The sequence below is a fragment of the Pteropus vampyrus genome, unplaced genomic scaffold (genome assembly GCF_000151845.1).
Source record: "Pteropus vampyrus isolate Shadow unplaced genomic scaffold, Pvam_2.0 Scaffold11, whole genome shotgun sequence".
Lineage (NCBI taxonomy): Eukaryota > Metazoa > Chordata > Mammalia > Chiroptera > Pteropodidae > Pteropus > Pteropus vampyrus.
The window spans coordinates 3718731-3746166 of record NW_011888792.1 but is presented as its reverse complement, the minus strand read 5'-3'; the positions used below and the strand labels follow the sequence as shown (position 1 = coordinate 3746166).

The following is a 27436-nucleotide window of genomic DNA, read 5'->3' as shown; positions in this document are numbered from 1 at the left end:
TGCACCACCCAAGCATGTTATCTTAAACTGACAGTCCCCTCTTGCTGATCAAGAAGCTCAATATTTCTCAATTCATGAATTTTACACCCAGAGAGAGTAATATATATGTATAGACAGTGTAAGTGTTTCTGATGACCTCACTTTTATGAGGCAGACATGTTATGAGGATGATAAATGGGAATCATCTCTTTTCCCAACTTCAGATAATCCTCTAATAATGCTATTCTGTGAAGGGGAAAGATATAGTCAGCTGGTCTAAGTGTGCTTAAGAAGAGATCATTGAGAGTGAGCTCCTCTTGCTTATAGAATAGGCCCAAAGGACTTCATAACCTCCAATTTTTAAAGAGTAAAAGCTTTGTGGAAGAGCATAATCAGTACTTTTGGGACCTTCAAACATTTCTGAACAATAAGATACAGAGCTAAATGAAAGAGAAGTAAGCCAGGTTATTTGGTTTCCAAACATTTCTTTAAAAGTAGAACAAATAAACAAAAACCAACCATAGGGCACTACTTCTATTGTCTTTTTCACTCTAGTTTTCTAACATTGTCAAAAGCCTATTTAGATACATGATAGATAGATAGAGAGAGAGAGAGAGAGAGAGAGAGAGAGAGAGAGATGACAGATGACCTTATAACTTAACGCCAGAAAAATGCTTTGATCAGATTTATAGATTTAAAAAATTTAAATGCTTTGACTAAAGTAAAACAAATGCCTCTTCAAATTGTAGCTATTAAGCTAAAGTATACCAAACACCATTTTATTTTTAATATTACACCACTTCTTTCTTCAAAATTCAGTAATAGTTTCTGATTACCTCTTCTAAAGAATATTCAAACAACCCCACATTTACACTTTACCCTTTTTTTTTTTTTTTCCAGTTCTCTGTTGTCATTCTTTGCTTCTCTGCACTGGAGACCAGCAGCTTTAGGTCACTATCTCGATATCCTCATTCTCATCTCAGACTTCTGCTCAAGAAGAACCATCCTGCCTCCAATTTGGAATGCTTTATAAATTCTCCTTTGAACTTCACCTATACATTTATGAATGATCCAGCTGAAGCCCTCAGTTCTCTAACATATCTTCTCTAAAATGCCTCAGCCCAAGCTGGTTGTATCTTATGCTATAGGATTTATGTCATATTGTTTCTTACTTATAAATTCCCTAGTTGTTTTATATTTTTATTTCACTACCTTACTAAGTTCTATATTTCATAATTAATGGGAAGGGATCCTTTAAACACAATGCTCTTCATACTCTGGCTACTTAGCTCTTCTTTTGGGAATTTAGTTAAAAGAATGTCTATAGTTATCATCAAGAATGAAAAAGTTTACATTCTACTACTTTGATACTTCCTTTGAAAGATTTGCATTTTAGACTGAAGAAATTGTTCTTTGGCTGCAATAACAGCTCAAATTCTGAGATAAAACTGAAGTACCATACAGATAACTCAAATACTAAAGACTCTTATGGTTATAAAAATCCAGGTAATCTAAATGTTCAGGTGCAGTCTCAATTTTTTTTTAATCATTCATTTTCTTTTCAAATCTAGCATTCCATACAGGCTTATATATTAAGGCAGTAATCACTGGTATTTTCAAATGTAAATGTGTAATGAACAAACTCGTTTTGGCAGTATAGCCAAAAGAATCCTTAAACCATAAGCATACATATTTCCTTTAACTTTTCATGTTGATAGAGAAAAGGTAACATGGATGTATACAGCCAAGTTAATTATGCAGTTCTGAGTAATTCGAAATATATTCTCCATCCTTCAGTATCTCTTCTGAGTCAATTATTCGGGAAACTTTTAAAAAACATATGTTTCAATTATGTTTAATTCTATTTTCTTCCTCACTGATGTTGTTTAACATTTGTGACAAAAGTTACACTTCCTAAAGTGTGATCAGAGACCTCCATTTCACTCAAGGGAGATGGAATCAGACATAATTTTTTCCTCTTGGAAATTGGTAAAGTACAGCTTAAACTGTCAGAGGCTTGAAGCAGCCCCTTCCCCAAGCATGTCTGTATTTCAGCCAGTTGTCTGCAGGTCCTTTAATTTACTAGGAGTGTTCAGCCCTCTCTGTGCTTCCAAATCACATGGGCTGCATTAAAAAAAATACAGCTACTACTAATAAAAATTAAATAAATGAAGCAAATTTAAGAGAAGAACCCAACAAAAAATACAAATGCCTGAGCCAACCACTAAAAGTTCAGATTCAAGCTGTCTGATGGGGGATGGGGTAGGGGTTTTGTTGTTGTTGTTGTTGTTGTTGTTGTTGTTGTTGTTTGGAGGCTCCCTGGTGATTCTAAGATATAGCCAGGGTTGAGAAGCAGTGCGAGCAATATTTAAGTGATTTCCTGGTGTTTTTCAAACGTTAGCATGGAATCACGTCGTGGTTGGTTAGCTGGCTGTTTGGTGCCTGGTTGGTGAAGCTCTGGGCCCTCCCAGGTAAACAGGTTGGTTGATTCTGAGACTTTACCTGCTAAAGATGCTTCTTATATTAACTTACTTCATATTACTGCTATTTTTCTTTTTACTAAAGCAAGCAATTTCCTTTATTATATACTCTTTTGCTTACTAATTATTTCGAGTTCCCTTCCCAACTAAGCTATAGATTACAGTATTTTTTTTTTCCCAGACAGAGTAGCTTGACTGATTGATTTTGTTTCAACAAACCTCTAAAATATTTCCTGGGGGTGGGTGTGAAGAGATTGATAGAGAATGGTTTATCTTCAGATAGTAAAATGGCTCCCCTAAAGAGCAGAGCAAGGTAAGATTGCAACATAGTGAAAAATAATATTTATACTATATTCTATTATACTCTACAGAAGTATACATTATATTTACTTTTCCCTTTCTCAACTTAGAAAAACCAAAACTTTCAGAAACCCAGTATACACATCATATGGCCAAAACAACTAAATTACTCTGTGAAAAACCAGGAATACTGTGGTACAAAGCCAAAAGACGAAGTCATTAGAAGCCAGTCAAGGTGGAGCTTACTGACTGCACATGTGCAAAAGTAAGTCTAGGTATAATACTATGACAAAATATGTAAATTTTTCATAGACATAGATGTTAAACTATAATTAAACTTTTCCTCTCATCCCAGAGATTTTTTTTTCCAGTTTAAAAATTTATTTAGACTTTAATTTATGGAGAAACACTTTATATTTTATACATTATCATGGTAATTCTAGCAAATATTTAGAATATTCACTATAATTTATTTTCCTCCAAAGAATCAAATTACTCTGTTTAAGAATAATGATAGCCTTCCTGCTAATCGATAGGTATTTCCCTCCAGATTCATACTTAAAAGTCTAAACACTGGTATATCTCTCTAAGGAATACCAATTTTCAATGCTATAAAGTACGTTCTCAGTTGTCCATATGATGCCCTAAGGGCGAAAGAATATTTTACATTTGCTTTCTTTACATTTACATAGCTTCAATAATGTTGTAAAAAAATGGAAAGTACTTTTATACAAATGAAAAAACTATATACTACAGTTTTTACCAAAACATATCACCATCCCTACCGCCCCCAAGTGGGGCCATTCTTGAAATCATTCTGTCAATGAAGCCACTGAATTACCAACTCTTCTTTTTATACCTGACAAACTAGCTTCACTGAGGTGTAATGTTTTGTAAACTGACAAAAATAGGCAATGCCTTTTTTTAAAACATAGAATTCTCAGCTTTATCTCATTAAAATGAAATCTAAGAGAACATTTTTCTTTTCCATTATCCCTATTGCTCCTCTCACCATTAACGTCTCTCCCCTTGGCTACTCTCTCCCCCATACCCCAAAGTACTGAACACTGTCTGGGCTCGCGAATATTTTTTATTCATTGCACAAATGAATGATCTAAGAGGTATTAATAAAGAAGAATGTAATCCCTGTGTAGAGAACTGGGAGGGTGGGGGTGGGGGAGGGGTTCTTGACAACAACAAAAGACAGCAGAAAATAACCATGCAGCCTGTTAATATGCAAGAAGAGGTTAGGTCTAATATCTGGAAAAATTCATAAAGAATTTAGAAAAAACTCTTTTTTTCTGGGGGTGGGGGGATGGGGGAATTGGTAGTAATCAAAATCATAAACCAAATTTTCACACATGAAAGAGCAGAAAGCCAATGAATCCTGCATGTAGGTACTGTAGAATCAATACTGTATTTGAATGTTAAATAAGGGCTGCAGCTGCTTCTGATCTGTACCCAAAATGGCATTATTCCCCCAAAAATACAATCCATAGAGGATTAAAATTTTAACAAGCACTTGCAGTCAAGCAGATACTATAAGTAAAATTATATATGGCTCCCCATGGTATAAATCATCTTGAATTTTAAGATAATTTGATTTTTACCTGTTTAGTACAAAATAATTTAAATTTTCCTACAGTTAGAAGTTCAGAATAAAATAATTCCTAAAGCTGAGAGGGGATTAATTTGTACTAAGTTGTTCCCATGTGCCAGGCACTGTGCTCGGTTATTTGTTGTCATGGAGTATTAAATGTGTGACATGTCTATCAGAGAGATTGGCAAGCCCTTAAAGAGATCTCTTTCTCCTTTAAGCAATTTGGTGAGTTTGTGGTATTATTATATATTTTTAATGTTATAACAACTGAGGCCTATCGAGATTAAGCAGTTTATTCAAGGTCAAACAGATCACAAATAACAAGTTTGACAATGATCTGTTTCCAAAGGCTCTTTCCACTACATCAACCACCTCTTCCGTATCCTATGGAGCAAATCGACTACCTATCCATTTCATTTAGAATATCACACAGAGTGTGCTTCAAAAATCAAGTTCTAGTGTAGAAACCAGTGCATAGTAATTATTTGATTATTTGTTGAATAAGCGAGGAAAATAGATTAGTATATTATATGTATAGGTGTGTATACATATATGTGTGTTTATGTATATATGTGTATGAACATACACATACATATACATGTGATCATCTTTCTTATTTCATAATCCTTGTGATTTGGAAAAAGAGTATGGATCAAAGTTTAGAAAACATTATTCTTTCTACACCATAATAGCTATGACATCCATTGTACTGGCAAAAAAAAAAAAAAAAACTGACAAAGAAATCAAGAAATTCTTGGGTCTGCATTGCAGATAAGCAAAAGAGAGACTGATTCTTGATTCTCCAACTTATAGCATCTCCTTCTGTAATACTACTAATTCAAAGTTCACTTGAATCAAGATATCATAAACTTATAAATCATCTTTTTAGAGTATGCTGCCCACTCTTTACAAAGTCGTTTTATTTAACTCTACCACTGTGTGACTGTGAACCATGACACTTCATGGGACTATATCTTGAAAAGCTAAATGTACTTAACCTACAGAAGATGCTATCTTTATCAAAAAGTACGAATCACTGAAGAACAGAAAAGCAGTGTGAGAACACTCCCTCCTGAAGAAGTTGGCTGAAACCTGCATAAGTTTCCTGGTGAATCCTAAGAAGAATTTCTGGAAACCTGCATAAGTTTCCTGGTGAATCCTAAGAAGGTATTCATCTCTGAAGCAGGCCATATTCTCTCTGTCATTCAATAAAATGCCTGGTTATACTTGGGCCTCCTTAGCTTAACTTTTGCCCTTAAGTTGGGAAGCGCTAACCTAAAAACTTGTCCCCATTCATTTGTTTTGGTCTACCCTCCAACAAGGACCAATTTAAGTCTTCTTTCTCATGAAATCTTTGCTGACTTCCCTGCTGTCATTGATTCCTTCCTTTACTGACCTCATCTACCATTCACAGCTAGTATCACATTACTTTGTGTGTAATTATATGTTTCTATTCTGCGATTATATTTGATTGTATTGATATTGGTTCTCCAAAATGCATTTAAAGTCCTTGGGAGCAGGGTCCATGGTTTATGTTTATTTTGTGCCCTTTTAATATCTGTAGCTTTACTTGAAGATAATCTTTGATTGACTGAATTCTGCTGGAAGACAATGTGAGCCTTTCTCTCAAGGTCACTGCCAATGGTAGCTAAGTGGTATTTGTCTTTAGATAACCTGCCCCCTGCCCACAGCAGTTTTGATAATAATAAGTTGTAATTGCAAATGTCATTTTCAGAAGAAAAATAGGTATATATGTTCATGTTAGGAAGAGGATAACAAAGTTCCTTTTGGCTATCTACAGAACATGTCTTTAATTATTGAACCTCAACCTGTGAAGAAAACAATTTCAATTTCTTAAATGAATAAAACATTCATAGAGCATTTGAAAATTTGAGATTATATATAAGTCGTATGTGCACGTTTGTGTTATATATACAAACGATTTTATGTAGAAGGGCTTTTTAAAAAGGTAAACTTTGGTCTGTAGTGTATTGTTAAGCACATTAATAATTTAAAAATATTAAGGCCAGTTCTTTTCTTTATTCCGTGGAAATGAAGGGAAGACAGACAGTCTCTTCCTGTTTCATTATTTGAATAACAGAAGAGAAACTTGATCCTTTTCTAGACTTAGGGACGGCCAAGAAGGGTGGTGGGGAAGCCAACCTAATGCTCTGCAAAAAAATGTGCTTCTCTGGCAGGGAGCCACAGCTGGAGCTCAGCGAAGGGAACCACTCAAGTGTGCAAGCACCAGCCCCATCAACTTTCTGGCATGTGCTCCAAAATTTTGCAGAAAGGAAGCAGCCCACAAACAGGGCTACCGATTTCAGCATGCTGTTCTCTTGCTATGGCAGGTCTCTGAATAGCATGCACTGTACCCCACAGTAGCAGCAAATTAAACCTAAGTCGTCTACTCTTAACAATTCAATAGAATGCCAATGAGAAGCCAGTTTTTCCAGAGTCTATGCTCTTTCAGGAATTGATGGACAGGTCAGCACCTGAGCCAGTAGGGGGTCATCACTCCTGTGAGTTCGTCAGGCGAGAGAATCGCCTCACTGCAAAAATGCTCCAAGGAGTGCCAAGACTGTTACACTCAGTGCCAGCAGTGTTAGACCCAGTGTGCCGCCGTTTGCTTATCTGCAATACTTTCCCTAGTTGTCTCACAAATTTTCTCTAAGGTTGAAACATGCTAATATATGTAAAACGTGCTGCACATACATGTGATATTCTGAAATGTAACTGGATATTATCTTAATTACACAAGGCATCAATATGGTTGAAGCTAGATTTGCTTAATTTGCTTTATTCAGCATTATACAAAATTATTCAAAGTAAACGTTAATAAATGTGTATCATTATAGTGAAAGTATTGATAATCAGACCAATTTAAAAAATGTTTTTACTTTATAAAAAGCAATATACTCAAGAATGAGTAATTGTTTCTGCTTTGAGTTATCTAGATAATATCATTATCTTTCTAGCTGTTCTGAGGTACCGTTACATTAGAAACTACCACAGGGCATAAGGGGGAGGTTTCAAAGAAGTAGGGCTCCTGTCTCCCCTCTCAAACATTAACCAGAACAGCCACTGTTATCTACTCAAAATATGAAGGTCCCAAATAAGACTTTGTTTGAAAGAGTCTGATTTTATAATAAAAAACATGAAAGTATTTTTCCACAGAATAAATTCTATAAGGATCAAAAATATGCGATTAAAAATTATATGGAACTATCTTGTATAAACATTACCTTTTAAAAAAATGACTGTACAATCAAATATTGGCATATGCCCAGAAAGCTCCTGTTTTCACAGCCAATGTTCTTTCTTCTTTACCTCTCCTCGACACTATCATATTTATAAAATAAGTCTTTAGCTTTATGTACATTTCTTGAATATACAAACAAAAGTGAGGATGGAATTAATCACATGAGGGTTATTTCTGAATGATGTAAGCAATAAGGTACCATAATTTTCAAAAAGGAAACCGAGCAAAATAAATTCTAATTTAGAGGCCAAAATAATCTCACTCAACATCGCACTTGTCTTTAATATCATTACATTAATAATTTTATAAATATCTTAATATTTATATCATTTTAATTTAATATTGGCTATATGCTTGCCTTACACTCAGATTTAGATAGATATAAATTATAAAAGAACACTTGACAAGACAAATAACATTAAGCCGGCCTGAAAAATAGTGTGTAGTATTTATGAACTTGTTTTTTAAAAAACGAAAAAGCCACTTATTTTAAGGTTAAAACTATAACCATTTACACAATTATGTTTGCGTATTTCCAAATTATTATTTTATTTAAAGATACCGTGTATCGGTTTTTTAAAAAATTCAGTTTTGCCACACTAACCTGTGACATTTCAGATGATTCAGAGAAAAGATATTCTTTTTTAAAAAAAAAAGAAACCCAGAATTGAAGAAACTCTTTATATACCTTTAAATCCTATAGACTTCATGCATGTTCACAAAGAAAACCTTTTAATAATTTTTCAAAATGCAGGTGTGCAAATTACTCCTGAAATAGACAGGAGTCATGTTTTCAGTATACCCTGAACCACTGTTAAACACACCCCATAGCATTTTTCAGCTCATAAAACTTTTATGAGCTGAAAAGTTCCTTCAGATTTTTTTAACTGCTAACTATAGTTACCCTCTAGCAACAGCACCCTAAGTTACTATTAAGATCCATTTAAGCAAATATAACATAAACGTGTTCTGAGTAGCATGTTTTGTTTCATAGCAGTAAAAAAAAAAAGAAAAAATCAAGATTTATATAACTTGCTGAGTGCAGCAAAAAAATTATGAATGCCTTGGTTTAGTGTAGCATGGGTGGTATTTTTGCTTACTTGTATATTCAGTATGTGTAGAGGTCAATTCTATGTTTGTGCTTAAATTTATACAAGTTCATACATGTACCAAGGATTTTCCAGTCTGGAAAAATGTGCCTTGATACATAAAAAGGTTGGTTTTTCAGGCATAGATGTATTTTTTTTATTAATGTACACCTGCCTTAGAACTCATTAATTTAACAGCTGCTGTAGAGTTTTCCCTTGCTAAAGTTCAAAATGCTTGAAAAACTAAATTTCTTATAGGAAACAAATAAAATAAGTAAAAGTAAGCAGTTGGATCTGAGCAAACCTCACTGTTTTGTTAAGACAAATATTATGCTTTTAGTCATAAGGAGAATGGCTCATATAAAGCAAAAGAAAATGATAGATGGGAGAGAGAAGAATGGAGAGAAAGCTAGACAGATACAGGCTCCCCCTCCCCGCCCCCCACACACACACTGGAATCCTGTCCTGAAGGAGCTAGCGAAGTATGCCCTGTCCACAGAGTTTTCTGACCTATTGTTATCAATGCTGATTAAAAGTTAGTTCAAAGACAAATCATGGTCTCATATTTTAAAAGTGGAAGAAAGAAGGGGAAACACCTAGTCATGTCTCGCAAATTCAGCTGAATTAAGTTCACAACTCAAATTATAAATATGCACCTTTGTATAAATGGTTTCTGGGTTAGGTTACTAAGACCCTCCATTCTGACTAATCATTTATAAACTTAGTTGGGTCCCCCCCCCCGCCCCGCCCTCCGCCATCCCTGCCAGCTCTTTCAGGGAGATCAAGTTTCACTTTCCCATTTTGTAATTTGATAAATCTAACCTTAACACACAGTTTGCCATTTAGAAGAGTTTTTAAATGCAGAACACTTTTTACTGTTTTCTAGATCACTTGATTCAATTTAGTATCTATACTAACGAAAGAATAAATTCAGAAAAACTGCTGCATAGTTATTCACTCAAATAACATTTTAATTCTCAAATTAAGTGTGAGTAGTAATTCCTTTTTGCTTCTCTTCACTTCTTGCTTTTTATAGTAGTACCTTCTTGTCACTCTTCCAACCCTACTAACGGCAACCCTCATTCCCACTGCTTGGCAACTCATCTTTCTCCAACTCCAGTTCCAAGAGGCAGAAAAGGAATGGAAGAGAGAGGAAATATGTTATGGTCTCTGAGAAACAGGAAAATAATGCTCCAATCCTGGCCTCTTTCAATTGTATGGGAAAGTGAAAATTAACTTCAATATTCTGGGAATGTGTTACCGTCTCTGCTACTCACTTCTTCCACAAGAGCTTTTACACTGAGAAAATTCTGGGTAGTTGAAGCCGACGTTTCCACCTACAGTATTGCAAGGCAACTAACTTGACAACAGAGTCACCTGTTTGTTCCCAACAGGTACAATCCTGAGCACTCAAATGAGGATAACATCACTCTTAAGAAAAATGATATCCTGAGGGAAATATCCCAAAAGTAAAAGAGAAAACCAGCTAAAAAATTCTTCTAGCCCAACTTCTCAGAACCATGTCTAGAAAAAAATGAGTATTTATTCATTTAATTCACATATCAAAACTAGCATATAGCAACTTAACTAAAATCAATGATCTGAACTTCTAAATTGGAAAGAGACAAACCTGAATTGATTTATTGAACTGTATGAGTTATATATTCTTAACTCAGCTTACCAAAATTAAAAAGAGGGTGTGGTCTGACTTTTAGGAAGGAATAGTTATATTTGATAATGAAAATTTCAACTATTAATCTTAAAAAAGAAAACAGCTTTTAAGCATTTTGCCAGAAAAATAAAATATTCGTGCAAAATAAAAGACATTGCAAATATTCCTAGAGATAAAACAATTAGATCATAAAATAAATAACATTATAGCCTGGCTTTAGGGAACAGACATAATACTAACATATCCGCCTTCTGAAATTATATTTGATACAATGAATTATGGAATTTCCCAAAACTGAGCTAAACTGTATTTGTTCTAAATATTTAAAGCCTTGTTAAAATACCCCAAAACAACAGCTCAAATACACATTGAACTTGCATGAAAATAACGTTTAAATGACAGACCTATTACCCACCATTAGTCATATAATAAACCTGCAAATTCCTGGAAGAGAAAAAAACAAAATAAACCTTTAGATCTCTGTCAAGCCTAGGGATATGAAATACAGTTTAGCTGTCCACAATGTAAGTACTGAAGGTTAATAGTTAAAGACCAATGGAATGTTAACACAGTCTAGTACTACACTTGAGTAGTAATGCATGGAAAGACATTGAAATTAAAACATTTTGTTCTGCATGTTCTGAAGTGATGTAATGTGATGATTTGGTTATATTAGATGACAAAGCAGGGCTTTTATGACTTTTAAAATAAAATCGTATCTAACATTCTTCCAAATTGTTTAACACATTCTTCCAATTCTTGTACAAATATTGACGCTAAAACACAGAATTTTTTCACACTCCAGTTATCTTCTAATGGCAGCATTTGGCATGTTGATTTTTTTTTTTTCCAAAAGTAATTTTCAAGATAAAATGCTGATTGCCTTGGCTGGTATGTCTAGAAAGCAAAGACTTACCTGTCTTGTTTTCTCTGACCTCAATAATAAAAATATTTATGTCAGAGTAGGATTTGGTCCCCGTCGGGGGTTCTGGAGTAGAAAATGGCTGAGGTCTGAAGGCCTCTTTGCCTTTCACAGTGGGTGGTCTTGTTGGCTGTGTAGCAGAAGGAGTACTTGAAGTTGTGAAATACTCTCTATCAATATCGGTTTCTGTTTCCTTGGCTACAATATCAACAGTAGTGGGAGGAACATGAGATGTTGATTCTGCAATGATTACCATGTCACCGGTTGTTTCTTCACCAGTTTCCCTGTCAAGGAAAGGCAGTTTCTCAGTGGATGCTGAGGATGTCTTGAATGATGAAATTGTGTGAAGTCTGTCAACTTCCCTTGGACTGGTACCTTCTCTTTCATATTTTTGTGTGGGCCCTGGACTTAAAGATACTTTCGGCCCCATGCGTGGTGTTAGTGTTACCACTTCATCTGTTTTTGCTTTGGGCTCAGTGACAACAGCAGGTGGATAAAACATACTGGGCTCAATTTTTCCAATTGGAGTTGTTTCTAAAACTGGGACTCTCTCAGAATCTGTCACCAATTGGTCTTCTGAGATAGTATATGCCGACCCATCACTTTCTTGTTCATCCAAAGGTGGTGTTGCCTCCTTGGCTGTGCCAGCTGTAGAAGTGAGAGCAGGGACTGGTTTCTCTGGAGTCTGTTCTTCCCAAGGGAATTCTTCTTGAGTTGTAATTCTTCCCGGTGTAATTTCTTTTGTTGTTCTTACAGTTTCAGGAGAAATAGTTGCTTCAAGGTGAGTCCGACCAATGACATGTATGTCTTGAGAGGGTTCACTTAGAACTTCACCTTCTGATGGGATGGAAGATACCGACACTCCCCATTCTGTCTTGGGAATTATAGAAAGAGAAATGGTATGGAAAGTGTTTACATAAGTAGTAGGCTCTTGGGTGCTACTATAATTGACAAATGCAGATCCTTCCACATCTGAAGTGTGTGTAAATTGGGAGACAGTAGATACGGGCTTAGAGACATCCATATCTTCTTCATCTAAAGCACTTCCTTCTATGGTTGCATGAATGACTTGACCTGCTGTGCTTGTGATAGGTAGAACTCTTTCTTCAGTTGTAGAATCTCTCAAAGTTGACTTTTCTGCAATGCCAATTGATGTAGTTGGCTGAAATCTAATTGTGAATTTCTCATGGTCTGTTGTGTCTTCCTCAGTAAACTTCTCTAATGGCTTTTGAGTACTATCTGGGATAAGACTAAATTCATCTCCTTCATCTTCAGTGAAACTTGGTATTTCTTTATCCTTTCTACTCACTCCTACAGTGGTGAGTAAGGCAGTGGGCAGTTTTGGAGAGCCTGAATGTTCTGTGGACATGAATGGCTTTGCAGTTGTATTATCTTCATCCAATGGCCATTTTGATACAGTGACTACCTCCACATTTAAAGTGCTATGGGTGAAATGCACGGTTGTAATATCCTCATCATCCTTTGTGATATCTTGATAGCCATCTCTTTCTAATCCAACTGCAGTTGTAAAGTCGTCCTCCACATCTCTTGCCTTTGTTGGCACCATGCTTAGTTTTGTTGTTGTCACTGCTGGGGATTCAAAAGATTTGGTTATCTCCACTGAAGATTCGGTAAGATGAATTTGCTCTGAGGAAGCTGTAGAGAACTTCATTCCAGAGAAGACTTCTTCCTCGATTTTTTCTGTAAATGGATCTTTTGTGATCTTTTCCCGTATTTCATTATTAGTATAAGTATCTGTTCTCATCTCTGGTCTTAGTGTTTCTGTTCTTTCTCTTCTTTGTGTCCTTTCCGTTTGTGAGGAGGGATAAATCATTGTGGATATTCCCTTGACTAATCTTTCATCACCAGAATAAGGAAACGACTCTACTTCCGTATGATGCTGTGATGGGAAAGATGTGGTGGATACATATTGGCCAAAAAAATCTTCAGTTTTCCTACCATTAGTTTGTTTTTCTTCCGAGCTGTCCATGGATGATCCGTCATTGTCAGGTATAGTTACAGGTGAGACAGCTGTCGATACTGAGACTGATTCTACATCATCTAGTTGAGTATGGGTAGTGTCTTCTGAAGTCTTTGACACTGTAATGATTTCAGGTATTTGGCTAAAGACCAAGGTGCTCTGACCAGATCTAACTGTAAGTGTTCTGTCTTCACTATCATCTTCTCCCATGGTGAATTCATAGCGGGTTGTAGTCGCCAATTCAGAAATTGTGCTTACTGTCTTCTTTTCAGTTTTAGATTCCAGGGTCATTGTTGTAGATACAAATGGTGTTTCAGTTACAGAGAATTCCTTAGAAGGACTATGCTTTGAGATTTCCATAGATGTTACCAAGGGACCTACTTCTATTTGTTCAATTTGCATAATTGATTCTTGTGTTTGTGTATCTTCCATGACACCACCCCGTGAATCAGTAGTATGATGGGAGATGACAGCTGTACTTTGGGGCACTTCCTCCTGAATTTCAGATATATCTGGCTTTCCAAATTGTCCTGAAACAGAAGGGGAGTAATAGTCCATAGCCCAAGGCTTCTTGGTACTCCTAGCAAGTGTGGGTGATTCAGTGGCTAATCTGTGTGTGACAGCTTGAGACTGAACTGTGGATTTCTGTTCAAAATTGATTATATTTCTCACAGAAGGGAACTTTGTTGTAATAACAGGTAAGTCAGTGATTACAGGGATGATTGGTGTAGTTCTGTCAGGTACCATTTGCAGTTCTTTGGATAAACTGTCTGATGCAGTTTCTGCAAGGATATTCGGCTCGATGGTTGTAGCCTCTGATATATTCTGTTTAGCTAGAAAAATAATTTCAAAGAGTGGATTAGACAAGTCACTAATAAAAAGTTGTACGTCCAGTGTTTGTTAAGTGCTGCTGTGTATTTTGGAGTGACCCAAACGTGTTTTGTGATGAATAGGAGTCTAAAACCCATACTTAAATTAACCCAAAGACAGACAATTGAACATTTAATAGTCACAAATTGATCACTTGTTTTATATTGTAAAGTTTATCACTGCTTTTACTCTTGGGTATAAATGAATGTTCTTGGTTAAAGAAAATGAATATTATATAGTTTTAAGATAAGGAGATGCCTAAAAATATATAAATTCAGAGTTTGGAAACAGTAGTTAGATGATTTACTAGAAAGTAGGCCAGCAACTTTAAGCCTAGTAGGAGAACTTAGTACTCCTATTCTGGATGCTTCTGTACCCTGCCTCTAGTTTTCTCCCTCCTTCTCAAGCTGCATAGCGTCTCAGGGGAGTGGGAGTGCCTCAGATTGCAAAACAACAAAAAGCCACATCAAATGTACCCAAATTACTTATAAACTATTACATTGTCCATAATGTGGAGGGTTTCATAAAAACAGGATATTAAACTTTTTAATACCGCCCTTCACTTGATTCCAGGTGTTGGACATTCGTCTTCTTTCTTTCAACTCTGTAATGTGGGCTTGTTTCTAATAAATAACAAAATGTTTCTGGCAGAGGCTGCTTGGCATTTGTTGTGCTTCTACATTTTGTTCTATGTTGTACACACTATGTTTGTAACTCTTAAGGGTCTTGGTTCCAGGCTTACTTTAGCATGAAACCCAAACCTAGAACAGGAAATAAAGTACCCGCATGATATATTTTCGGTCTGTAATTACAAAACACTGTAAACAACCCTGAGCATCAGAAAGAATGGACTCAGGCAATAAAAAGTAACATGTCATCATAAAATGCTACATTATAATGCTTCCAGATTTACAGGGAATGGCCTAGCCTGTTTAAAGAAATTTAAATTGTGTATAAAAGTGAGTGTTGTAGACAAGATTCTTTCCCTACATGGGAGAAATGTGGCAGCTTAATACATAAAGATTCTGTTGTTTTTGTTTTTGTTTTTTTAATTCAGCCTTTCAATAATCAAAAACTAGTTGCCACTAAATTCAGAAAGAACTATTCTGAGGAAATTTGTAGTCATTGTTTTGCTACATCTTGTATGACTTAAAACCAGTTGTTTGGGTAATGCCTATTCCCCTGATAAGAGTTATGTCTGTACTATCTACAATATCTTCTGTCTTACTCCCAAAACAAGAGTCCTTGGAAAACAAAACTGGATACCTTTGAGCTCCGTCCACTCTGTCAAAACTTAATGATACTAGGTCAGTGAAATTGCTCTCTGTGATACCAGAATGCTAAATACATTTCACTACATATTTGTCCAAACCCGTAGAATATACAACTCAAAAAGTGAACCTTAATGTAAACTATGGACTTTAAATGATTACAGATCCATGTGGGTTCATCAATTATAATAAATGTTCCACTCTGGAAGGGAATGTTGATAATGGGAGACACTATACCTGAGTGGGGATTGGGAGTAAAGCGGAAATCACTGCATCATCCTCTTAATTTTGCTGTGAACCTAAAACTGCTCTAAAAAATAAAGTATTTTAAAGATTTCATAATAAAATGATGTGATTCTTTTTGTAAATCAGACTCGAGCTGTAATAGGTTCTTCTTTTTTTGGTTTGGTTTGAGTTGTTATTAGCTCTGGTCATTCCTCAGACCATTTTAAAGCCCAGGTTCATCAATTTTATAATGAAAACTTGGTAGTCACTTACATTATGGTGCACTTAAATATTCTTTCAAGCCTATTTATCATTTTATTTTAAAACAGAACTAAAAAAAAAGGATCAAACTCTTCAAAAATACATTAAGATAACCATTCCCTCTTTTTTCTTAAGAAAAGCTTTTTCTGCATTCATTCACTGGAAGAAGCTCTGGTCTATTTTGATTGACATGAGCAACTTAAGGAACCAAAGTGTGGTTTTTCTTTTAATTCAATTCTCTATACACTCTGAAATTCCATAACTGTTACCTCATTTAACTGCCAAATATCATGTTTGTCTAATAATTGCAATCTTTGGGGAAATAGTAAAATGTACATACAAAGAGAGTTCCCATGGAAACACTATAAACACACACTGCATATTAGAAAAATATTAATCTTATTATTAATAACAACAAGAAAAGTTAATTGTGCTTTTTCCCTCTGAGTATTTCCATGGCTGATGAAATCAACAGAAGGTGATAACTGCATTAGGGCCAAACAGAGGGCTTGTGAATCAGGTCCTCTTATGTTCCAACCCAAGCTCTGTGCTAGCAATTTTCTACAATGCTATGAAAACAAGTAACTGTATGTCATTGTCAATTATTACTGTACCACTTGGTGTTGTCTTCATCCAGTCCTGGAGCATAGTAAAGTGACAGCAATATGTCTCAAAGAATGTCCTTTACAAAGCAAGGATTTATGTGAATTTGCTTTCAAAAACAAGCATTTGTAATAATTTTAAAGCCCTGTTAGAGTCTGTTTATAATTAAGTTAATTAATTCTACTATTTGGAATGGAAAACCTCAGACTTCTTTTTGGGATTGGGTGGATTTTTTTATCAACTTAACAGTTAATTTCCATCATAAATCAATATATCTCATCATCTGTGCCATTTGTTTCAACCACTTTCCCCAGCACAAAAAAAAATTTTTTGTTAAACACAAATACATACAAAGAGGAATCTAAAGAATAAATGCCACTGTATTAATGATGATTATTATAAAGGCAAGAACACAGTTCCAGATTATTCTCAAAGTGTCCCTCCAGAAGGAGCATTCATAAAGAGAAGTTTTTGTCTTGGAAAACTACCAGTGTCCCTCCAATTTCATTACTGAGGAAGCCAACAGAAATCAGCATGCTTCTTTTCCACAAAAGCTCCCTTCCAATCTTTGCAGCTGTCTGCCACACATATGTTTCATATCACTGTACTTATGGTATGTTATGTCCTATAGAGCATCTTCTCTGTGCTTCTGTTGTGAGACATGAGGCAGATTTTCCTAATAACATATAAAAACTCTATTAGTGGCATGATAGTTCATTTAACTCATATCCTTAATGCCTACATTATAGGGAAATGACTAATTTCAAATTAGTTCCTCTATATTAAATATTTTATACATAAATAACTGTAAACATAAGAGTTCACAAATAAAGTGGATATTCAATAAGTTGATTCTGGGTTCATAGTTGGGGAAAAAGTAAAGTTTGAAACAATGAGATTAAAATTCAAACTTTTTTTTTTTTTTTAAGTTTTACGAGTGAGTGAATGCTAACAGATTCAAATTCAATAAAGAGAAAACATTTTAAAAATACCAGTTTGGGAAGGATAGATTTTGGTACCTATGGTTAGATTATAATCAATGGTACAAAAAAAGATAACTGTTATCTTTATTTCATAAGGTGACCATAGGTTTGAAAGGCAGGCCAAATTTAAAAGTAAACAAATATGTAAGAAAGATAGCATATGAAGTGGTAGGTACTTATTTAGCCTTCTTTGGACCACTAATTTTAGTTCCAAGCTTAATCAAACAGAAGAACATGAAAAAGAGAGCTCAAAGCAAGATCACATAAATGATTTAGAGGACTAGAAATTGAATTTCAAAACAAAGAAATTATTTCAGTTGAGAGAGACACTGAGGAACAACTGAACAATTGTGTTTAATAACAGAAATGGCTGTTATTTAGATTTTGGTCTCCAACTTAAAAAGGAAAAATAGGCTCAAAATGCCATGGATTTAGATAATTAGGAAAACTACCTGAGAGTGACTGTACTAGGATATTAGGATGAGTTTTCTAGGAAACAAGCTCTATTTTCCTGTCTTGAGATCATTAATAACATCAAATGAGATGTTTGATGTTATTATCATGGGTCTTGAATGCTTTTGAGTGACTTGAATTTGGGGATGTATGGATGATCTTTCAAAGCCCTGTACAACTCTCTTTCAGAGAACTTACTTAACTCTGAGGACGTAGAAAAATCAAAAGTGCACAATTTGGTTTAGTTATCACAGGGGACTATATAGGAAAACTTTATTTCATAAAGCTTTAATTTATTTGTTTTTTAAATCTATTTGACAATAATCAATTCTAATTATATTCATCAGCAGCCATTATTAATGTTCTATTCAATGATTTTAGAAGGAAAAGGGGATTATAGCAAAGTGAGATGCTGTATTATTCACAAAGAAGTGGCTGTAAAAACTTTCTACATTTGGTAAAAGCAAACAAGGAAAATATGATTATATTTCTAAATTCCTCTACTTTATCAACTAACTGTATATCTCTGAAATCACTTTTAGAACTGTTGCTAAGGCCATATCTCAACAAAATTTACTCTACAGAATTCGGTTACTACTCAACTATGTGGGAAAACTGGACAGCAGTCATTTTGAGAATATTTTTCAAATTCTTTAAAAATATATATATATTCTTTAAAAAATGAATTGGAAATTTGAGAAAGCTGTTGGTATTGCATGTGGCTTAAGAAAGGTTTTTTATGTTATAACCAAAACTTATAAACCTTTTGTGGTGCTGAATAAATTCTGAATATTATTGGATCTTAGGGAAGAAATAAATAAGAATCTTGCTTTTAGCTTAGATGAGAAAAAAACATAACTTGAACCATTATATTTGCAGGTTATATACTTCCAAATTATATAAATTCAAATAAATTAGAGAAAAAACAATGGACCTAAACATTCCAACTTTTAAAAGATTTTATGTAGATTTTTAGTATGTGGTTTTTATATTTGAATCTAAGTACTTTGTTATTTCATACATTCATGTGAATTCCCCATTTAAATAAATAATTTAAAACATATAAGGATGAATTCTTTGTGGCTACAGATAGGCTTTGGTTTAAATTTTACTTTAAAAACATTGTTTAAAAGTTTTTTAGTGACAGTTTTATAAAGCACAAGAAAATATAATCCAGGAATGTAGTAAAGTTGAATAATTCTACTCCTTCCCTAATTTAACCTCTCTCACCTCTTCACCCCAACAAAAACCAATCTGATTTTGTTCCTTAATCATATTAGTCACTTAATGTAAAACTGATCATAGAGCTTGAACTACCTGAAAATCATGATTAACCAGAATGTGGTTTAAAAGAATGCATACCTTTCTACTTTTAGGGATAGGTTTTTGTTATTGTTGTTTTATTTTCCTGAAAATGATTTAGGAAGACTTTTTTGTTGTTTCAGGGTTTAGGAGCAAAAGCTTGTATTTTCCATGGCTTTTTATAGCTAGTTTGTATTGCACTGATACAGAACACGTGGCTTTAACACTCAGAAAGTTGAGTTCATGGGAGAAGAGCCAAGCAGAGGTGTTTTAGCTGGGAGACAGCAATATATGAAATCAGTCTTTCTGTTGCACTAACATTTATTCTACTGAATAGTCAGACATCCCAGTTCTGTGTCTTTTGGTTAATAAAGAATACCTGTGTATATCACTTTAGAAACCAATTACATAATAAGCTAATGTATTTTCTACTCATTTCAGTTACATATTGCTATAACCAGATATATTGGAAACAGTAGAACCTTTACACTATATTTCAATATAACATGACTCTATCTTGAAAATACTTAAGATCAGCCAAAATTCTAGGAGACCTTTGTTTAGGTGTCACAATATAGACTTCGCAGTAAATATCATAAGACCATGGATTACTCGCTTGTTTAATCAAGCATTCTACATGCATGATACTAAGTCATGTGACTACTATTGATAAAATATATTAAGGTAATTTGAAAATTTTAAATAATTACATCATGAATGTTGAAAATGTTACTTATAACCAGTTTTAGGCAGTGAATCTAACTGAAGATAGCCTTTGTTATGCCTTACAAAGAACATATATTTTATGTCAATATGATACTAGATAATTACATTTTAGAAGGCACATATTCTATTACTTGAAATAAAATGAAATATTTTATTTATAGCATAGTTCATTTTTAGGTACTAATTCAACGTTATGCTTATTGTTAGTTCCAAGTACTTACCTGCAATTACTGAAATATAAATTCTTTGCCATTTCAAAGAAAGACATACCAAACAAAGACAAAATAAATAGAATTCAAGGATTCAATTCAGCCACAGTTGGCCTCAGTGTTAAAGCATCAACTATCTAATTGTACTTAAGGACTGTTATTAATATAGAAGAACTAATCAGAAAAATATTCTGTGGTGCAATAGCACAGTGCAGACCTTAACTTGACATTTCCTCATCCCATCTAAAAAACCATTTGTCAAACTTCCCGTTGTTTTAACCATCTCGCTACTGTTCTGTTAGCTTGCTTTTGAAAGTCACTGAACTATTTCCATTCCGTGCACACACTTCAAGACATGGAATCCATTCCAATCGCTAGTTGAACATCAATGCATGCCTTTGAATTATTATTATTTTTTTAATCTGTAACTTTTAAAAAGGTATCAAACACTTACGTTTAAAGCAGTAGGCATCAAATCTGCTATCAGGGGGAGGGAAGCCTGTCTGGTTCTCAAAACGATACAGGGTTCTCACCCCAAGTAAACCACCTCCACACTGGGCCCTGGCCACAGTCACAGGGTGGCGAACGCTGGCATCCATCAGCCACCCGTAATCGCACTGGTCAAGGCCGTTCCTCCAAGCCGCCTGGAGTTCCCCAACTGTCGCTAGCCGAGCATCCTGGTTTTCACACTCTTCTTCAGCCTCCTTATAGGTGAATTTATTGGGATCAGTGATGTGGAACACATCACCTGAAAAAAGAAGAAGGAAAAAAGCCTAAGTTTTACTATTCATTCCTTTCCAGTTGGGGGTGGGAGGTAGCATGTAATACTTTTTTCATGGCATGGTAGCAGCTTCTGACACTTTAAAGCAGAAAACATAATGGTTATTTAATTTTGTTACTATTCATGTATGATAAAAAAATAACATACACCAGAAAACTTTCGTTATATATATAAACTTCATTATCACATGACTGCTTCTATGACCTCTGGGTATATTAAGAAGAAGTCATGTGACAATAAAGTTACAATAAATTCTTTAAGATGAACAAATTTTTCCAAGTGATTCTTTGGATTATTGCCCAGGAAATGAGTTTCTCTTTAATAAAAGAGCCTGTGGTGTACTTATTAACATTGCCTGCTGAAAAGAGAAAACTGTATTGAACTGTCACTGGAGTTATTTCACTTTGTTTATCCTAAAATCAAAAAGAATTCTCTGACCCTCCTTCTCATCTATCACTACCATCAAAATGGATTAACTCTCATCAAATTGAACAATAATACAGGAAAATCACCAAGGTTTGAAGTCGGAAGGGATAGAAGCAGGATGGAATGCTGTCATCTGCCTTCCTGTCTGAGGCACAGGGCTGCTGGGATTGTTATGCAGGTCATGGCCTGCACATGGTCAGGGATGAGAGTGAATGGAGACCAACACAGGCTCCCACTCAACCAGGCAGAGACCAAAGTTCCCCTGGAGGAAAGGGCCCCTTTTTTCTACTTGCTCTGCCCAGGGTAGATACCTTTTGCAATCTGTCTGCCCAGAGGGGCACCTTTTTCAGTTCTTGCAAAGACACCATGTGTGTTAGCAGGGGCTCTAACTAGGGTTGAGAGACTCTCATATTTGTTTATTGATTAACAAAGGCTGAACATTTACTTTGTTCATTATCATGCCCAATTAGCAGAGAATGTGTTCATTATCATTTAACGCGTCATAATTAAATATTCTGGAAATGCCAGGCAGTTTGTTAGATTGGAATTTTACTTGGGTAACTAACAAAACAATTGGCTGAAATAAACTCAGTGCAAATTAAACGATGCTTTTCACATATAAGCAAAAGTGGCTTTTAAAAAGGCAGAGGCAGAATTAGAGAATGTCTAAGCAAATACAGCAGCAGGAGGAGAATATACAATGAAATAGACAGGAAGCTAAATATTGATAACCCATTATTATAGCAGCTGTGGGTCCTGTTTCCATCTCGGCAAAGCCACTTTCTGATTCTATGACATATTAGACAACTGGGACTCCAGAGTTCTCACGATTCAGATCTTTACCTGACTAAATTTCAAGGTAACAAGCAATTGTTCAGAATGAATAGAACTCTGAGTGTGTAAGAAAACTTAGTCATGGAAAAAATGGCCAAATCACACATATCAGTTTTTCTCACCCATAAATCTAAAATTGCTAAAACTCGGTCAAATCCCAATAAGTGCTATTTGAAGAAGAGAAAGAAAAATAAATTTTATTTGACTAAAAAAAGTTAAGTTATGAGTGTGAATAGGTTTGTCCTTAACAATCCAGTCTAGTCAAAGATATTAATCTCAGATCTAAAAATGTACTCTAAAAATGTAACGTCCCCCTCCCTACACCTTCAATGTCTCCCTCCGTAATATGTTTTAAAAGTATAAGGGTCACAGTACCAGTTAGAGTATGTATTCCACAATATTTGTTAAATGAATGGCACTTCAAGTTCTTGTTAAGAAACAAGGTGCTCTTTTTCTTCCCTCCTTCTCTAGCAGCACATTAAATAAAGCTAATTCTGTGGCAGGGCTTTGGGGACCTGCTGTCTGGAACAGGTGATTGATCTCACCTATGGATTTGGCTCAAAGCAACAGGGGGAAAGGCAGACGGAAAGACTGCGTCTGTGCCACCCTGAGCAGCCTCATTCACTTCGTATTACACTTGCATTAAGCCTGAAAGGAATGCAAGTGTGAAAGAGGGCAGCACGCCAGCCCGCTTCCCCCCAAGGTAGGACACTTGGGTTTGTTATTACAGCTGGCATATCATTTTTGTTGCCTTAGTTTCCTGCACTGCGAGGGGCTTCTACTTTAAGATAAAACTACCGTTCCTCAAGTAACAGGAGTGATCGGCCAACCAGTGCAGGATAAAGAAATATAATTAATTGAGTAAAACTTGGCTTCTCCGAACAGCTATGTTAGTCGATATGTTGGGGGAAATTGACTTCACCAAATGCGGTCAGACCAAAGGGCTAATGAAGAATGACGCCATGATTTCACGGTTAACCGGTTTCCTTGTCTTAAACAGCATACACGTTTGCAGTATTAAAGGAAAAAAAGATTTTAGAAGGTGCTGGCAGGTTAAAAAGAGAATGCCGTTATTATTATTAAATCATAAAGATCTACTTATAGAACTTTTCATATAGAAACTCTTGTTAAATCTGACTTTATATCAAAATATCAATTATTTAATTCATTTTTTGGATGATACAATTTCTATCTATCCAATACCCATAAAATAATGATTTCACTTATTTGATTAAATTCTATTCCCTAAAGCCACCTATTTTCCTTTTCATTTATATGTAGAAATTTTTCAAACATGGCAAATAACATTTAGAAAAAAATATTGAAAGAGATCACCTTTGGGTTTCATGTAACTCAGATGAAAAAGGAAGATTTAACTAACATTGAGTTTAAAGCGAGAATTGAAGGACTTTGTCTATAAAGATATATATGCCATAATTGTCTTATTTCAAAATATTGAGAAAAAGAAAAGAAAAATATTTATTTCAACTGTTTCAAAAAATAAATATCTAAGATTTCCTGAATCATAATTGTTTAACATGAACTTTACCTTGCCCACTTCAAAAATTTAATGATACAGTGAAGCATCCACACTAGAATTATCTTACGAGATTTTGAAGCGCTTATGATCAACACTCAATCTATACACAGTTAAAAGTTAAATGTCAAAATTTTGCTCTTCCCATGTATCAACTACAAACTATTAAGGCCAGGACATCTTACAATTTCCTAAAATATGCCAGAATATCCTGGCATCAGTTTTACACTAAAATTCAAGCCAGAAAAAAAAAAAAAGTAAATCAATAGGTAATACGCAAATAACAGTAATTGAACTAATTCATATTACTAAGATTTCTTGATTTCTAAGATCTATAACTTCTTGTCAGGTAGCTTTTGATGCCTGGTTTTAATTAGATAATCCTTTGACATTATATGATTTTTATCAGATATAATACAAATGTAGGTGATCTGCTATTTAAACCAGAATTTATCTATTAAAAGTGTTTTGTTGAAGATATGGTTCAGGAAGATTTTTAACTTATGGTTCAAGTTGTAAGAACATAATTTCAAAAAATGTCTTCCACAGAAAACTGGTGACCCTTGAGATGTGACTAGATATTCTAAAGAGAGGATGTTCCATGGACTACTGCATTCATAAAACGAACACAAGTTATCTGACAGGTTTCATTTCTATAAGACTTCTCAGAGCATTTAATGTTATAGTATTTATTGGGAGTCCCCACACCATTTGAAAATAGAACACTACTCCTTTCCTCATAGAATACTACTTAATAGTCCATGGATCTGTTTCATGGAATAGTTTGGAAAACACTGTTCTAGAGACATCTGTGTTTCAATGAAGAGGAATCTCAATGATCCGTAACAAGTATAACTTAGTATTAAGTTTCCCGTTGCCTGTGTATAAACCTGCTCAATATAGAAGCAGAGTAAATGGGTCAGGTAATAACACAGATTCAAAGCAAAAGCCAAAAAACTAAAGAGAGTACAAAGCAAAAGACATATGAAAACCATTTGCCCCTCAGGGTTGCTTCAAAGACTGCAAGTGACCAGAGGGGCTGGGACAAAACAGGCAGCCCTGTTGAAGCGTCTAAAATGGAATTTAAGCCGAACACAAAAGGAACTCATTTCTTAAAATGAAGACCTTTTGACAAAAAGTAAGACGATACAGCAGATAAAAGCATCAGACTTTCTTCTCAATAATAAATGGTAGGCACATCCTTCTATACCATATACTGCAGGTTGTGGCTAAACACTGAACACTTTTACATTGAAAAAACAGTTGAGACATTAAGATTTTCAAGTTTTTATTGATCTTTCAGTTTTTAAATCTATAGTCGAGAATTATTTATAGGTCAAATTATATGTTCTAAACTGTAGCACAGTGGAATGAAATTAGACAGATATTAGGTATAGTCCAATAACAATAAAAGTAACACCAATCTTGGTATAAAAATGAATAATCATAAAAGGATGCACCAAGAGATAAAAGCTAAAGTCCAGAGGCAAAGCCAAATCAGGAACCAAAGAACGGGAGAAAAAGAAAGCAAACATGGAGAATCAAGCAAAGCAACACAGTGCATTTGCTCAGTTTCTCTCCAACATGACTTAATTGGTCAGGTTGTGTAAGTTCCTATTCTGAGAGTGTCTTAAGAGCAGCTTTTTGCCTCTGATGTGGGTAATAAAACTTCTTTATGAGTTTTTATCAAAGTCCCACCTGTAGAGTGAGAGGGGCAAAAGCAAAGCCTTCTGTGAGAGAAAACACCTATTTTATTAGCATAGCACAAGGCTGTGTTCTATGTCTACACATGAATACTTGTAACTAAACAATTTGATGTGTTTTAGATTTACTGGATAGTTTGCCCTCCAGGAAGGCAAGCCACTTTTATCAGCTGAAAATGAGTCCACTATTAACTTCCAGAAGTTAGTCCAGAAAATGAGTCCACTATTAACTTCCTCATCAAAGCCGCTATGACTACAGGACACTAATTATCAAATTTGTAATTAGAATATAGATTTGGAACATGTTTATAAATGTTATCTACCTATGAGAGAATACTTCATTTTTCCCAGTTAAAGAGAACAAATAAAATGTCAGGAAAGAAATATACAAAATAAATTTTATAGACCTAAAACAATGCCATACTTAAGACAAAATGTCAAGTTAATTTAAGTAAGAATTTATCAAGGTGAATACATATACATTCATATTAGTATATACATAAAATATAATCTAGAACAGAGGATTTCATACAAAGGCAAGCACTTTTTTATATGAAAAACATATATACAGTATCTTAACCCATAAATTTCCAAAATTTTAAGTTAAATGCTGTGGGTTTGAATTGTTCCTGTTATTTCAGCTTTTCAGGGATGCCCTAGAAGAAACTGGAAGACATTGCTGGTGAGACTTCAATATCTGTTAACATTCTACAAGCTAAATTCATCTTAATTATGTGAATTAACGTCAGCAGAATTATTTTTTTAAAAAAAACCTTTAATTTGACAACTAACTGCTATAAGACTCTCTGGAAATTGGACCATGCATGTTCTTTTTCTGCACTTCTGATTGCTAAATGGAAATGCTGCTTCTTGGCAAACTCAAAAATGACACATATGAAAAGACAATTAATAATAAAAACAAATAAAAACATAAAAAATAACCTACACTGTTCAAAAGTTAGAGTTTATGTCCAGGAGTAACTCAGAAACGAATTAGTAAAGAGCCTGGGTCTAGAGCAAAGCTAGGATAGGCTCGTTCTCTCCCGCTGACAATTCTTTGTGATCATTATGGTGAAAAGGGGAATTGGCATCAGCAGATCACAGATAATAATTCATTTCTTTCCTAGATTGCAGATGATAGGCTGCTCTCCCTGGTAATCAAAGCTGAGATCTCGACACGCTTTTCTAGCTGGATATATTTGCTAGAATAGGGTAATAAATGTTTATGCTAATGTTTATTTGTTCTTATAACTCTTCTATTCTGAACCGTCTGGTCTAAAACAATCACTTCTTATAAACTAATCATAATTCCCTTTGCTCATTTGAGAATAGAACTTCCTGATTTTCTTTTTACCGTAAAGAAATTTAAGAGTTGTACATATTATTATATTTCCTTGATCTTTGGGTCAATAGGGTATATAAGTAATAAATGTATGCAAAAGTAGATGTGTTATGTGAGCTGGAAGTAGTTACATGAAATAAGCCCACTTGACAAAACCACTTGCAGTACATGGCAAGTACCATGATGATAAAAGCAATTCAACATGATTATTATTAGCTTTGAAGTTTTGGACTTTTAAGTTTTTTTCCAAGGAATTTTTCTTTTTCTTTTCTTCCTCTTTCTCTCTCTTGTTTTTGCCCACATCTACATACACAAGATCAAAGCCATGAAGACTAGTGTTCCTTATCCTCTGAATCATGAAAACTATCATGTTTGTTTAACAGCTAACATACACTGCTATATAATTTTTCAAGGGCCAACATTTGCATATAATTCGAAAGCATGACAATTCCCTCCTAAAATTTGATCCTTTAACCTGCACAGAGACCAACATTCTGTTAACAGAGACAAGAAAACCTCCAGGACTGCTAAGGTGACTTCACTCCATTTCTAGTCTTAGGCTGGAAATGTTTCTAATTTGGGGGTAATGAGCCTGGAAAGCCAGGTCTGCACATTTCCAACTTCTC

General features: G+C 34.7%; 1 protein-coding gene across 2 annotated transcripts in view; it reads right to left on the bottom strand.

The window, feature by feature from the left end:
• Positions 1-27436, bottom strand: part of VCAN (versican) — a 115680-nt gene that overhangs the window by 47133 nt on the left and 41111 nt on the right. Inside the window, exons 6-7 of one of the 2 annotated variants that reach the window (XM_023523149.1) lie at positions 20642-20935; positions 11298-14117 (exon numbers count right to left, since the gene is read on the bottom strand). In XM_023523149.1, the coding sequence (XP_023378917.1) occupies positions 11298-14117; positions 20642-20935 (3114 nt within the window). The remainder of the gene's footprint in view (positions 1-11297; positions 14118-20641; positions 20936-27436) is intronic. The other variant, XM_011377726.2, reaches the window with a different exon arrangement.